Source organism: Dipodomys merriami, unplaced genomic scaffold (assembly GCF_024711535.1).
Source record: "Dipodomys merriami isolate MVZ:Mamm:240054 unplaced genomic scaffold, mDipMer1.0.p SCAF_25, whole genome shotgun sequence".
In the NCBI taxonomy this organism is placed as follows: domain Eukaryota; kingdom Metazoa; phylum Chordata; class Mammalia; order Rodentia; family Heteromyidae; genus Dipodomys; species Dipodomys merriami.
The window spans coordinates 7,885,993-7,900,242 of NW_027203937.1; the positions used below are offsets into that span (position 1 = coordinate 7,885,993).

Here is a 14,250-nt window from a genome sequence, read left to right on the forward strand (position 1 = left end):
TTCATTGTTGAAGGTCTCTCTCTTACATGTGTTAGAGTTCTCTTGCTTTCTAAGGCCAAAGTATGTGATATAAAACACACATATTTGATGATCAAGACATACTAGGACAACAAACCTAGAATCACAAAGAAAAAACACCCACATTTCACTATTCTCTGAAATGAAATATAAGTTTCATTGTAGGAATGAATAGCTTAAAATAGACTTTCTAAGACTTATGCATTTTGAATATTGCATCATTGGACACCCATTTCCTAATTCATAAGGGTCATTTTCACTGCTTTACAAAGGAACCATCTTTTAAAAGAAAAAAGAAAGTATAGCTCCTTGAATTGTAGCAATCCAGGGACAAAAGCATGCTTTTTTCCTGACCTTCCTTTATCTGCTGACTGTGCATTTTATGGCGCTGCATGCCCAGTTATTATCACCTGATTTCTATTTGTGCAGTAACATGATCAAAGAGAGTGCAAGAGGAACTTGGTTTTAAGTGACAGTCACATTACCTAATGTCTGCTTATTGTTTTTACAGGGGAATTCTGGCCTGGGATTCAGTATTGCTGGAGGGACAGATAATCCCCACATTGGAGATGACCCTGGCATATTTATTACGAAGATTATACCAGGAGGTGCTGCAGCTGAGGATGGCAGACTCAGGTAACTTCTGAGATGTTAGAAGTTTTTGAAAAAAAAATTAGATCTGAAACATTACAATGATTTGGAACACTGATCTGCTACCTCCACAAGAGGTACCTTCGGAGACTAATAAACTGTAAAAATTCTGTACTTGCAAGAGAAAGAAGTCAATGCAAGTTTCCAGTAATGATTTTAAGGATGTCTTGTTTTATAGTAAATTTTGTCTACTCTTTAACTTGTTAATGGCTACCAAATGTAATATTGGCCCACATACTAGGAAGAAAGGATGAAGATGTATTTTTTGTTACCACAGTAGTTCAGTCTAATTGGAAAGAATAATAATATGAATCAGTGAACAAATAATGGAATATATAAAAATAATACACTATAAGCAACATTAGAAAATGATGCAATGCTTAGACACTGTACGTGTTTGTGGATATAAGAAGCACTTACCAGGCTTTTTCTAGATGTTTAGAGGCAGTGTGTGTCACAGAAATAATTTCACAGGAAGATTCCAGTATGGGTCTTAAAACGTGATTAAAATTTCACTAACCCTACAAATCTGAGGTAGGAACCAAGGAAAGAGCAAGTGTCCATCCCATACAGAAGAGAGAAAACAACTTGAATTTGCAAAAGTCTCCCTGTTGAGTTTGAGTGGGGGAGTACACAAAGATATTGCTTAGTGCATTAGTAGCTGCTTAAACCAGGCCTTTCGGTTTAAAGAATAATCTTCCAAAAGTGACAATTAGTAAATGATGTTAATTGTCAGTTAATAATAAAAACCAAAGCCAACAGGCTCAAAATCCTAGGGAGATCTACCTGTAGAGGTGACTTGTCCCAGTTAGTTAATAATGTTAATTGTCAGTTAATAATAAAAACCAAAGCCAACAGGCTCAAAATCCTAGGGAGATCTACCTGTAGAGGTGACTTGTCCCAATACAATTAAAATATTGCTACTAGGTCAAGCAGATAATTGGTATCTGTGCCAAATCTACTGCCTTTTATCAATATAGATATAGATGGCTCAATATATTCTGGAATAAATAAAGAAAAAGAAGAGTGATTGGAAGGACATGACTCATGACACCTGCTAAACACTCTATGGAAGATTAAGAAGGATTTACATTGGATATCTTATAGTAAGAGAGAAAAGAGAGAAGGCCAATAAGATTGAGTTTTAGAGGATAGAAAGTCACTTAGAAAAATCAACAGGAATAAGAAGGATTCTTCTAAGAGACTTTACAGGATTCTTGTTGAAAGTGGGCCAAGGGAATATGAAGAAACTGACCAGCTACTAGGGTGAGAAAGTTTAGTTAAATTGATTTAGTGGGATGGAATTCTTGCAAAAACTGGGCTAAATGAGCCAGAGAGAAAGTCTGTGGTCAAGGCCAAAATGGAGACTCGGAGAATACTGACTCAAGCTTGGTCACGGAGAGTCTGTCCCATCTGCAAGCAGATTCAGTAAGTGAAGATGATTCAGTGTCATGGAATCTCACTGAGGAATGTGATCTGAGTGGTAGAAATGTTAATCTATGTGATCATCAAGCATGAGTAAGCTAGTTATGTGTTCCTTTTGAAATAGCCAACCATGCTTCCTCCCTAGTTGTCCTGATGGGCTGATAACTTTTGACAGCTTGTAAAGAAGAGTCATATTTTTCAAGCACATTTTCATTTCCAACACATGCTTAATGACAATAGTTATTTTAGTGGGATTGTCTATATTACTTTCAGTAAAGAAAGACCACATTGAAGAAACGTTGGAAACGGCTACTGTGCAGTTCTACAAGTCACAGGAATTTCTTGTTTTTCAATATCGAATCCTGACGAAACTGAATGATTCATAAATTGATGGACTGTGCTCATCATTTCTAACCATTCGTTCTCCCTGCACGTGAGGGACCATCCGTCCCTTAACAAATGCCAGCTCTGGGTTTGAGATAGAACAGACTTTGCCACAAGGCTTGTCCGCAGTTAAGAATGAAAAGTGACATCTCTGAAAGTGACGTTGTTCTTTGCCTACCAGCATGAAAAGCACTCTACTGTCTTCAGAGATTCAGTGGCTGTTCTGGAAGCTTCATTTGATAGTTGTCAAGAAAATAACTACAATGAGAGCTAAAGTTTTGTGGAATTTTAGTATTATTTTTCTATGGAAGCATGATTGCTTGTGTTCTAGCCACTCCTCATTGGTCTTCATTCTGGCTTCCCAGATCCAGGAAATAGCCTATGTCTGTGTGTGTACAGATTGCATCTAGGATTGTACAGAGCACAACCTGAAAATCTCTGTACAGAGGTCTTAAGTGAAGCAACAAAGTACTTGTCTTCCCCAGTCTACATTATAGGTTTAGCCTATGTGAAGATAGCTATGAGATCTCTACTTTATTTGGGTAGACCTTAGCTCCTGCTGCTAGGATTGTCGGTACCCTCTCCACTATTTCCTACCATGCACTTAAATGTTGGGGGGGGGTTAATATAAGAGCTCAAGAATAACAGTCAGGGCCTGGTACAGTGGCTTTTACCTGGATTCACAGGGAGATAAGAGATCAGGATTGTGATTTGAAGCCAGCCAGAGCAAAACAGTTAGTGAACCCCTCCCTCAACAAATAAACCAAGTTTATTTCATGTGGGGGCACAGAGATAGGAGAATCACATTCTGAGGCCAACCCCAAACAAAAACATAAATGATTCTCTAAAATATAACTGAAGCACAAAGTGCTAAGCATGTGGTATAGTACCTGCCTAGCAAGCAGAAGACCCTGGGTTCAAATGCTAAAACTGTGAAGAACAATCAATTAAAACTCTGCCAGTGTGACATTAAATCTAGATTATTTTAAAATTGCCAGTTGATCTAGTCCAAGGCCTTCATTTTACAGAGGGGGATATTGAGGTTCAAAAGAGTAATATCTTGGAGCATAAAACATTTGACATTCTGCATTAGCTAAAATCCAAAGGTCTTAACTCAAATAATGATATCCTAAAATATTTTTAAGACATAGCAGCACTCAAGCCCCAACTAAGCCCTTCTAAACAACTCAGTGTGATTGGAACAGTGTTTGAGGTTAAACTAATAAATTCTGAGGTGTGCTTTTTAATCTAAACATTACAGGAGGTTATGTGAGAATGACATTTCATAAATACTGGGAACCATGAATTTTGACATCTATTCATTTATTTATTTTGCTGGTACCAGAGCTTGAATTTAGGGATTTGAGATTGCTCAACTGGTGCTCTACTACTGGAGGCATGCCTTCCAAGCCATCTTTTTGCTGATTAATTAGAAATGGAAGTTAGTGAGCTTTTCTTCCTAGGCTGGCTTCAAATTATAATCTGTCAGATTTTGTGAGTAACTGGGATTACAGGAATGAGCCACCAGTGCCCAGCTGATGGCTATATACTAATATGCTTGATCTTAAACAAGTGAAATTCCCTTAATGGCTGTTCTGTCATCCAAAATGTTGACAGCCAAATAATGCTGTGAAAATTCCTCTGATCACCAACTGACCAGCAGAAAAGCTGGAAGTGGCAGATAGAACATGAACATATACACCAGCTTAGATATCCTAGGATCATTGTGAATATTTCACTGTGTATGATAAAGTTTATCCCCCACCAAAAAAGTGAGGGCACAGGTTTAAGGAACAAATATAAGGAGAAGAAATTTACTCTTCAATAGACTAGACTCCAAACTGAGCTCTGATCTCAGGGGTTGTCCCAGAAAAGAGAATTAAGCAAAAGGCTATAATATTTGAGTTATTGGATCTGAATTTCAAGGCGTGTGTGTGTGTGTGTGTGTGTGTGTGTGTGTGTGTGTGTGTGTGTGTGTAGACAGACACACAAACAGAATAAATAATAATGAATATAAGACTAAGGAGGAACATGAAGGGGAAGTAGGAAGGGATAAGGAAAGATGCAGGGTGAATAATTTTAAAATACATTGCAACTATGACTTAAAGCATTTCAATGAAATCTTTTGACCAGTTGGGGGTTAAGATGCAAGGAAAGAGAAAGCAATAGAGTTTTTCTGATCAAAATATGATACATGCACATTTGAAATACCATGATAAGAATCCTTGGCACAAATAATATATACTAAAGAGAACAAATGACAGGAAAGTAATGCAGGCTCAGATGAGAAGGGCACCAGTGAGAGACAGAGAGGGCTAGCAGAGTAAATGAAGATGAATATTCATATGGAACATATTTGCATATATGAAAATAGAACAGAACTGTTAAAATTGTTTTAAGTATACGAGTCGGATAGAGGGGACTAACAGGATGAGTTTGATCAGGACACATTGTTTATGTGAGTGGAAACATCACCAGGAATCCCCTCTTGTACAACTAACAAATGCTAATAAAAATGTTACTGTTCATTTATATTTTGTCTTCAAGAAGTAGTTATTAAAATTCTGTAGCATTACTTAGCTTCACAAATGGAACATTTTAGAAAGAACATTAGGTGTTCCTTTCAGAGAGAAGTAGATGCATTTCCATGCCTTTAAGACTGATATTTATTTCTATCTTTATATCTGAATCATATAAATGCCCTCCATGTAGCTCGACATCCATAGATTGGCAAGGACCAATATTGATGGGTCATGTAGGGGAAGAGCTGTCATACGATACCTTCCACTCGGCAATGCAGCAGTGACATTTTACACAACAGTGCATTTATTAAACTCATCCATTGCACAAGAGCAGAGTGCAGAAAGCAGTCAGAAAGAATGGCTGCTTGCCAATTTCCTGACAAGCAACACAATTTAATCTCCTGGCCCTTGATACAATCATTTTGACACTCAGACAGGATGAGGAAAAAAATTGCTTTCTTTATGCCCACTGCTTCATTTATTACTACTGTACCTGTTTATAGGTAAGATTGTCTTTGTCCTTATAAATGCCAAGATAATACACACGTTATTTCTAACAACATACTTAAGTGGCAGACTGCCTGCCTAGCAACTATTGCTTAGACTGAGGGTTAACTACACTGAGAAGTTGAGAGTTCATGGACTAATGTTCCATAGATGCATTCTTTGAATATCGCCACAGCATAGGCATTTGCATTGTCTTTTGGTAAATCATTTTTTTGTTATTTCATTAATATCTGTTAACTCAGTAGTGATTTAAAAATAAGGACATCAAGAAGAAAGGAGAATGGGTCCACCTGTATCCTTGTTTCAGCATTTTGTTGTTTTCCTTCCCTCCCCAAATTAGAAACATGAATATACAAGATTCAGGGCACCAATGTCAAATACAGTGAAAACAAAGGTTATACAGTGAGGGAAGAACATACAAGAGAAACAAAATAATCACATAGTTCATTTTAGATACATTTAAAGCAATAGCAAGAAAGATAAAACAAGTTGTGTCCCTATCTTGGGGTTCATTTCACTTAACATCATCTTATATGGTCATATTTACATAGCTTTCGGCCTTTTCTGCTTGTCCTAGACTTATACTAATTATTGCAAATAAGGAAAACCATCTTTATGTTTCTTTGGGTCTGGCTTACTTCACTTAATATAAAGAGATGTTCAAGACACTATGTAGAAAATGAACTTTACAACTTGGGTAGGAGGGATGGTGGAGATGGGGAGGGAAGGGATGGTGGGGGAAAAACAAAGGAGGAGGTAACAATGCTCGGTAGGAATGTACTCATTACCTTATCATGTAACTGGAACTCCTCTGTACACTATTTTTACAATTAATAAAAAACAAAAAAAAGGAAGAAAGGAGAAGACAAGATTAAAAATCAAAATAGAATAAAGGAAATGAGAACCAAATAGACTGGAAAAGTAATGGGCACTGTGACTCAAGCTGTAATCACAGCTACTTGTGAAGCACAGATTGAAGGATCAAAGTTCAATACCTGCCTCTGTAAAAAGAAGGTTTTGAGAGTCCATCTCAACCAACACCTGGGCACAAGGGTGTTCCCCAATACCATAGCTAAGGGGCACAATGTCTGACCACAGTGATGTGTACCTGTCATGCCCAGTGACATGGAGAAGCATAATGAGAGGGATCACAGTCAGCCCAGGCATAAATCAAATTCATCTCAGAAATAACCAAGGCAAATGCCCAAAAGTGGGATTGCTGGGTCATAGGGGAGCTCTATATGGAGTCTTTTGAGCAAAATCCGTACTGGTTTCCAAAGTGGTTGAACAAGTTTACACTCCCACCAACAATACACTAGAGTTCCCTTCTGGCCACATCCCCTCCAGCATCTGTTGTTATTAGTTTTCTTGATTATAGCCATTCTAATTGAGGTGAGGTGGAATCTCAATGTTGTTTTGATTTGCATTTCTTTTATGGCTAGAGAAGTTGAACATTTCTTCATGTGTCTATTGCCCATTCTTATTTTCTCTTCGAGAAGTCTCTCTTTAAGTCTTTAGCCCACTTATTAATTGTTGTTTCTTTGAGGATTTGTTGTTGGAGGATTTAATTTTTTTAGTTCTAAGTATATTTTAGATATAAGGCATTTGTCCATTGTATGGCTAGTGAAGATCTTCTCCCAGTCCGTGGACTTTCTATTGTTAGCTATGTCCTTTGCCATGTAGAAGCTCAGCAGTTCCAAAGATCCCAAACAAGGCCATACTAAATCTACCAGCACAACTATGTTTATCACAGCATTATTCATCATAGCTAAAATATGGAACCAACCCAGATGCCCCCAGTAGATGAATGGATCAGGAAATGTGGTATATATATACAATGAAATTCTATGCCTCCATCAGAAAGAATGACACTGCCCCATTTGTTAGGAAATGGAAAGACTTGGAAAAAATTATATTAAGTGAAGTAAACCATACCCAAAGAAACATAGGTCTCATAGTTTTCCTTATTTGCAATAACTAGTATATGTCTAGGATAATCTTACTACACAAGCAGAAAAGGTCAAAAGCTATGTACATATGACCGTATAAGATGATGCTAAGCAAAATGAACCCCAAGATAGGGACACAAGAGGATTTTTTTCTTTGTTGCTGTTGTTTTTAATATACTATATGATTTTTTTGTTTCTTTTGTATGTTCTTCCCTCATGGTATAACCCCTGTTATCATTGTATTTGATTCTGGTGCCCTACAACTTTTTTTCTAAGACTTTTTTTTTTGCCAGTCACAGGGCTTGAACTCTGGGCCTGAGTGCTGTCTCTGACCTCTTCAGCTCAAGACAAGTGCTGTACCACTTGAGCCACAGTGCCACTTCTGTGCCCTGCATCTTGTATATTCATTTTTCTAATTTGGGAAGTGGAAGGAAAATAACAAAATGCTGAAGCAAGGGTATAGGTTGCCCTGTTGTAACAATGAGACTTATAAGACACTATGTTGAAAACAACTTTACAACTTGTGGGGGAGTTGGGGAGGTGAGGAGGGAAGGAATAGTAAGAGGAAAAAACAAAGGAGGAGATAACAATGCTAGGAAATGTACTCATTATCTTACTCATGTAATTGTAACCCCTCAGTACAGTATCTTTACAATAAAAATATTTTTTTAAAAAAGAAAGAACCAAGGCAGAGCTAGAAGTATGGCCTGAGTGGCAGAATGACTGCCTGGAAAGTATGAGACCTTAACTTCAAGCACAGGTACTGTCCACATCCCTCAAAACATGGTAATCATCAGAAACTGAAGACATAAACTTGGAGAATGGAGAAAACAAAGCTTTTTTTCTGTGAAAAAGTAAAAGACCAAATAGATGAAGGAAGCAACTTCTGCCCATTATAGTGTGAAACTTTTTTCCCAAGAATTCATTCTGAGATAATTTCAGGAAATAAAAGAATTCTAGTAAAAGAAAGAGGCTAAATTCTTAGAATACCTCACATATTTAACTTTCAAGAGTGTGGGTGATTACACATGAACTCCTCATGAGTCATCATGCTCAGCCTTCCATTTCCACTGTCACCAAACTGATCATGGCATCGAAAGGATTGAGTTCATGCTAAACTTTCCATTCAAAGGCAGAAACATTCAGTGCCTTCAAAGTTTAATGAGTTTTTGTTTCATTACTGTTTTGAGGGCAAAGCAGGGTACAAGCCCAGCTATTCCTCTAAACAAGAAAACTTTCATGAAAAATTGGATTCCATTATCCAAGACAAATGACACCATGGAGAGATAGACACCTATTGGGAACTTGAGGGTTCATTCTTGTAGATTATCTCTTTTCATCTCTACCTACCCAGAAACAATGGAATTGAAGAACAATTAACTCTCTGTTGGTCTTTTCTTGGTCATATTATCAGCCTTAAATGTGTTGACATCCTACATGGGCAAGGAAAAAATATCTCTTAGCAAATGGTTCTATGGTAACTGCCAGTAGAAACTCCCCAACAACTTAGAACTTGGCAAGAAAATTTCTAAGCAAGAAAAATAATTTCAGCCATACATCTGGTAAAACATAAGGTACTACCAGCTTGCTTTCAGAGCTAGAAAAGAGTCTTCCTGTTCAGATTAATTGCCACATACGCTGATATGGCCATATACTCTGATAAGAGAAATGCCTCTTTAGTTTGGTTAAAAAGCTTTGTAGCAAACATGTCTTGCTTTGCTTTTTTTCCAGAAAATTATCTTAATATTTTTGCTATCTACATACTAAAGAATGAAGTTGATCCTCTAACATCAAATAGGAAACTTAACTGAAAATGATTCATAGATCTAAATATATGAGCTAAAACTGTACAATTCTTTAAAATTATAGAAGTAAATTTTCATTAGCTTGGATTAGTCAATGGTTCTTTTACATGACACCATAAACACAAACCTCAAGACAGAAATTAGATAAATTGGACTTTATCCAAACAATTCTTCTGCTTTCAAAAGATGCCATCAAGCTATACATAAAACAACAAAAAAGTTAAAAGGCAATGCCAAAAATGGGAGAAAATACTTGCAACTGACATACCAAATAAGTGATTATTATCCTGAGTATATAAAGAGCTATGACAACTTAACGATAAAAGGACAATAGAATTTAAAACTATTCATACTATTTTATATTAGTTTTATATTGCTTATACACACACATATAAATATATAATAAGTTACCACATACTTGCAGCTTAAAGTAACAAATTTACTCTCTTATAGTTCTGAAAGTAAGAAGTCCAAAATCAAACTCATGAGGGTAAATTGAAGGTGGCATCAGAGCAGCTACAAGGCTCTAGGAGATAATTTGTTTCCTATCTTTTACCAGCTTTAGAAGGCTATGTGGGCATATAAGCCATTATTCTGTCCATTCTTGACTTTTATTGTCCTGTCTCTTCTTTTATTCTATCCCTTCCTTAAAAGGACTGTTGGGATTTATTGGACTTTCCCAAATCAAGATTTTTAACTATATCTGCAAAGTTTTTTGCCATATAAATCAATATCTTCACCAGGTTGGGGGGTGGGGGGCGGTTATGGTATTATTCACCTTGTCACAGATTTGATTATGTAGTTCTACAAGGAGATAATAATTGGCAATGATCGCATAATAAGATGCTCAAAATCTTCATTCACTTGCAAATTATAAAACTATAATTAGGTAATGTTTCATGCTCAGTAGGCTAGCTAACATAAAAATAAATAATAACAAATGTTGATAAGGATATGGAGGAATAAGAACCTTTAGTACTGCTAGTGGGAATATAAAATGGTGCAGCTACTTGGGAAAATGAGTCTGGTAGTCCCTCATTCAAGATAATCAGATGATCAACATTTCTATTCCTAGGACATACCCAAGAGAATTAAAACATATATCATGCAAAAATCTTATGAAATTCATGTTCATAGAAGGAACCAGTAATGAATGGAGCAAAATTCATCAGTGAATGAATCCACAAATTGTGGCATATCTGTACAATGTTATATATTCATAAAAGTGATTTAAATATTTATAAATCTTACAGCACTGATGAACCATGCAAATGTTATACTAAGTTAAGGAAGACAGATACAAAGTTCTGTATGGTATAATTTTACTTCCATGAAAGGTCTAAGTAGGGAAATCCATATAGATATAAAACAGATGTGATATTTTGCAAGAGAGATGAAAATAATTAGACACTTCTGATTTTTTTTTTAAAAACCACTGTTTTGTGTTCAGAAGAAAAAAATTTCATCTTTCCTTATTTGGATCCCCCTTATATTTGCATCTTGTTTTATTTCCCCATTTGTGAGGAAATGAAAAGACTTGGAAAAAATTATATTAAGTGAAGTAAGCCAGACCCAAAGAAATATAGGTCCCATGATTTCCCTTATCTTCAATAACTTGTATATGTCTAGGACAAGTGGAAGAGGTCAAAAGCTATGTATATATGACCATATAAGATGATGCAAAGCGACATGAACCCCAAGATAGGGACACAAGAGATTTTATCTTTCTTGCTGTTCTTTTAGTGTACTTATAATGTACTGTGTGATTTTTTTTGTTTCTTTGTATGTTCTTCCTCCATGATATAACCACTGTTTTCACTGTATTTGATGTTGGTGCCCTGCATCTTGTATATACATTTTTCTAATTTGGGGAGGGGAAGGTAAATAACAAAATGCTGAAATAAGGTTACAGGATGATCCCTTGTAACAACAAGATGTACAAGACATTATGTTGAAAAAGAACTTTAAAATATTGGCAGGGGTGTGGGGAGGAGTAAGGGAGGTGTGGAGGAAAGGGACAGTAGGGGAAAAACAAAGGAGGGGGCTATCAATACTCAATAGGAAATGAACTCATTACCTTGTTCATGTAACTGAAACCCCTCTGCACAGTATCTCTACAATAATATATATAATAAAAATGAAAAAAGAAAAAAATTAAATGTATGAACTGTATCTCCTTAAAGCTGTTTAAAAAAATCCCCTGCCATTCTTTTCTGGCATAAAAATATTTCTATTTACAAATCTGAGAGATTCTTTCTTTAGTTTTAGAAAGCTTATAACTTTATATAGTTGTCCATCTAAAGATCTACTTTGTTGAAGTTCTTTAATCTATTCATCAAGTTCTTGAATCTGTTTACTAAGTCAAAATCACCTCTGGTTTGGGGCTTTATGTCCCTATGGTAGAAGTAAGAATAAGTAGGAAAAAAATCATACTAGACTCCCATTTCCTAAGCCTAGAGGCAAGGAGGAGGATCTTATCTGTTAAAAATATCAACACCGTATAAAGGTTCTGAATAAAACTTCTGTTTTGAAAGTTGAAATACATTACTGAATTGCTTTAAAATTTAGGATTAATTCAGTCAGTTTCTCAGTCACACCGCACACACACACACACACACACACACACACACACACACACACACACACACACACACACACACACACACACACACACACACACACACACACACACACACACACACACACACACACACACACACACACTGGAGCAATAAACATGGATGTGTGGTTCATATTCCTTAACAGAGGGTCCATGTAGCCCTAAAATTTCTGATTCAATCCTAGATCCTGCTGTGTGCTAAGGGGCAATTTCTGGCATTGTTTATGGGTCTAAGGATAAACTTCCAGCTCTTATTGAAAGGTAAGCAGCATTGCTCTGCTTCAGCGATAGTATGAGACCTGGAGTCCTCGTCTGCTAATGAGCTCTGAGACAATGAGGTTACAAACCTTCTCTACCTTGGCATCTCTCATTGTAACATAAGTCCTGTGGAGGGTCTTTGGGAATTCTTAGTTTTAAAATCATATTCTAATCAGCTGACCATTGTTGACAGCCTGAGAAGTTCAGAATGTTATTATCATAGCCAAGAAATCAACCTGTGGTTTTGACTGAGTCTGTGGTTCTAAGAAGATCCACTTGTCCTAACATTTATGTACCACAGAGCTGATTGCAACTTTACATGCTGATAAGTCTCTTGTTATTCATTATGTCTCATATTCTCTCAAGAAGATAGGTTGTCATTCTAATGTTCTGAAACTGTATTTGTCATTTATTACAGCAAATACCTCTTGGGAATCTAGACCAAAACAAAATGATCACACAGAGATGAAAAATGCACTATTCTAAATCAAAAGTAGTCCTAGTTATTTTCAATCATTGATTTTCTTAGGAGTTATATCCTTTGTTTAGAAAAGACTAAATAGTATTTTAGCTTTGTGCAAATATCAAGTCCCTGAAAACTGCCTTCCTAATTAGATATCAAAACCATACATGTGCTAAAGTTCCTGTCAAAAAAAATTAAGAAAAGAGCTGTATAGTCGTTCTGTTTCTGGGATCATTATACTAGGATAAAATAGACTTTATTATAGAAATGGACTCAATTCTAGCTACAACATAAAGAAGTAGGGATAGAAAATTGCTTAGAGGAAGCATTGGAAAGAGGAGATTCTTGCTGAACTGACCTTACAGGATTATTGTTGAAGACCTGGGTGATCAGGTTGATACCACAGTGAGCAGCAATTCTGTCTAAACTGAGTTGCAAGATCCTTGCAACAATGAGCAAATATAAAACCAGAAGGATATTGAAGCCAAAGTTAAAGCCTAGCTGAAAAGGAGCCTAGAGGACTCTGACTGAAGTTTGGTTATGGAGAAATTTCATCAGTTCTTAAATTTCATTGAGTTCCTAAAATGGCAATGCCAGGCCAACCCTAGCAGGCTTCTGTTTAAGCTATGACAATGATAGAAGTTACATATAACATATTTTACCCAAGCAAACTTTGTCACAGGAACCACCATTCTCTCTTACACCCACTCTACCTCAAAGAAACACATCATGTATTCATTTTTCCAAAGGGCCAACTTTGGAAAGCCAAGGTAGAAATTAGGTTGGATTCCTCACAGTTCTAGATCAGAATGCTTCAGCACAGGGAGACAACCACCAGCCTACATACAACATGTAGCCCCTCCCCACACCCTTCTTTTACTAGCCCAAGAGGGGTTCTGAGTGCCAGCCTAGGTCACCACAACTTGTATGCCCAAGGTCCACCTACTGCTGCTTCAAGTCATGGTCCTTTGATCACTTTTGAGCCTAGGTTTGAACATAATGCGTGCACCACTAACCCCTGCAACATTAAACTGGGAAAGAGGCCCACATGTCATGGAAGCATCAAGTCCTTTGGGGATTGGACTCCCTTCCCCCATAGTATGAATGCTAGTGTGAACACCAGTGAATCACAAGTAATTACCTCATCTGGGATGAGTAGACTGTCCATGCATTGGTTAACATGAAACCTGTGAATATATACTAGTAAAATTGACAAGGAAAATAGACTCCTTGTGTTTTAGGACCCAGAAACATTCAAATGGCTAGCCAGGCACCAATGGCTCATGCCTGTAATACTAGCTACTCAGGAATCTGACATCTGAGGATGATGGTTCTAAGTCAGCCCAGGCAGGAAAGTCCATAAGACTCTTATCTCCAATTAACCACCAGAAAATGGGAAATGGAGCTATCACTCAAAGTGGTAGAGCACTAGCCTAGAGTGAAAAAGCTCAGGGACAGTGCCTAGACCCTGAGTTCAAGCCCAGGACCAATAAAAAATAAATTAAAAAAAATAAAATGGTAAGATATATATGTTATTAGTGAATGAATTCTTGCCCTTTAGAGCTTCTGCTAATTGAGTTTTAGGTGGTAACTGTTGTTACATCTCAAATTAATGGAGGATAAATTTTCTTTTGCCATAATGATACCC

The 14,250-nt window shown here is 36.7% G+C and overlaps 1 protein-coding gene across 29 annotated transcripts in view; it reads left to right on the forward strand.

The window, feature by feature from the left end:
- The window catches only part of Dlg2 (discs large MAGUK scaffold protein 2), a 2,075,786-nt gene that overhangs the window by 1,455,722 nt on the left and 605,814 nt on the right, over nucleotides 1–14,250 (forward strand). For all 29 annotated transcript variants that reach the window (XM_070034861.1, XM_070034862.1, XM_070034867.1 and 26 more), the window contains one exon: nucleotides 530–654. In XM_070034861.1, coding sequence (XP_069890962.1) covers nucleotides 530–654 — 125 coding nt within the window. The remainder of the gene's footprint in view (nucleotides 1–529; nucleotides 655–14,250) is intronic.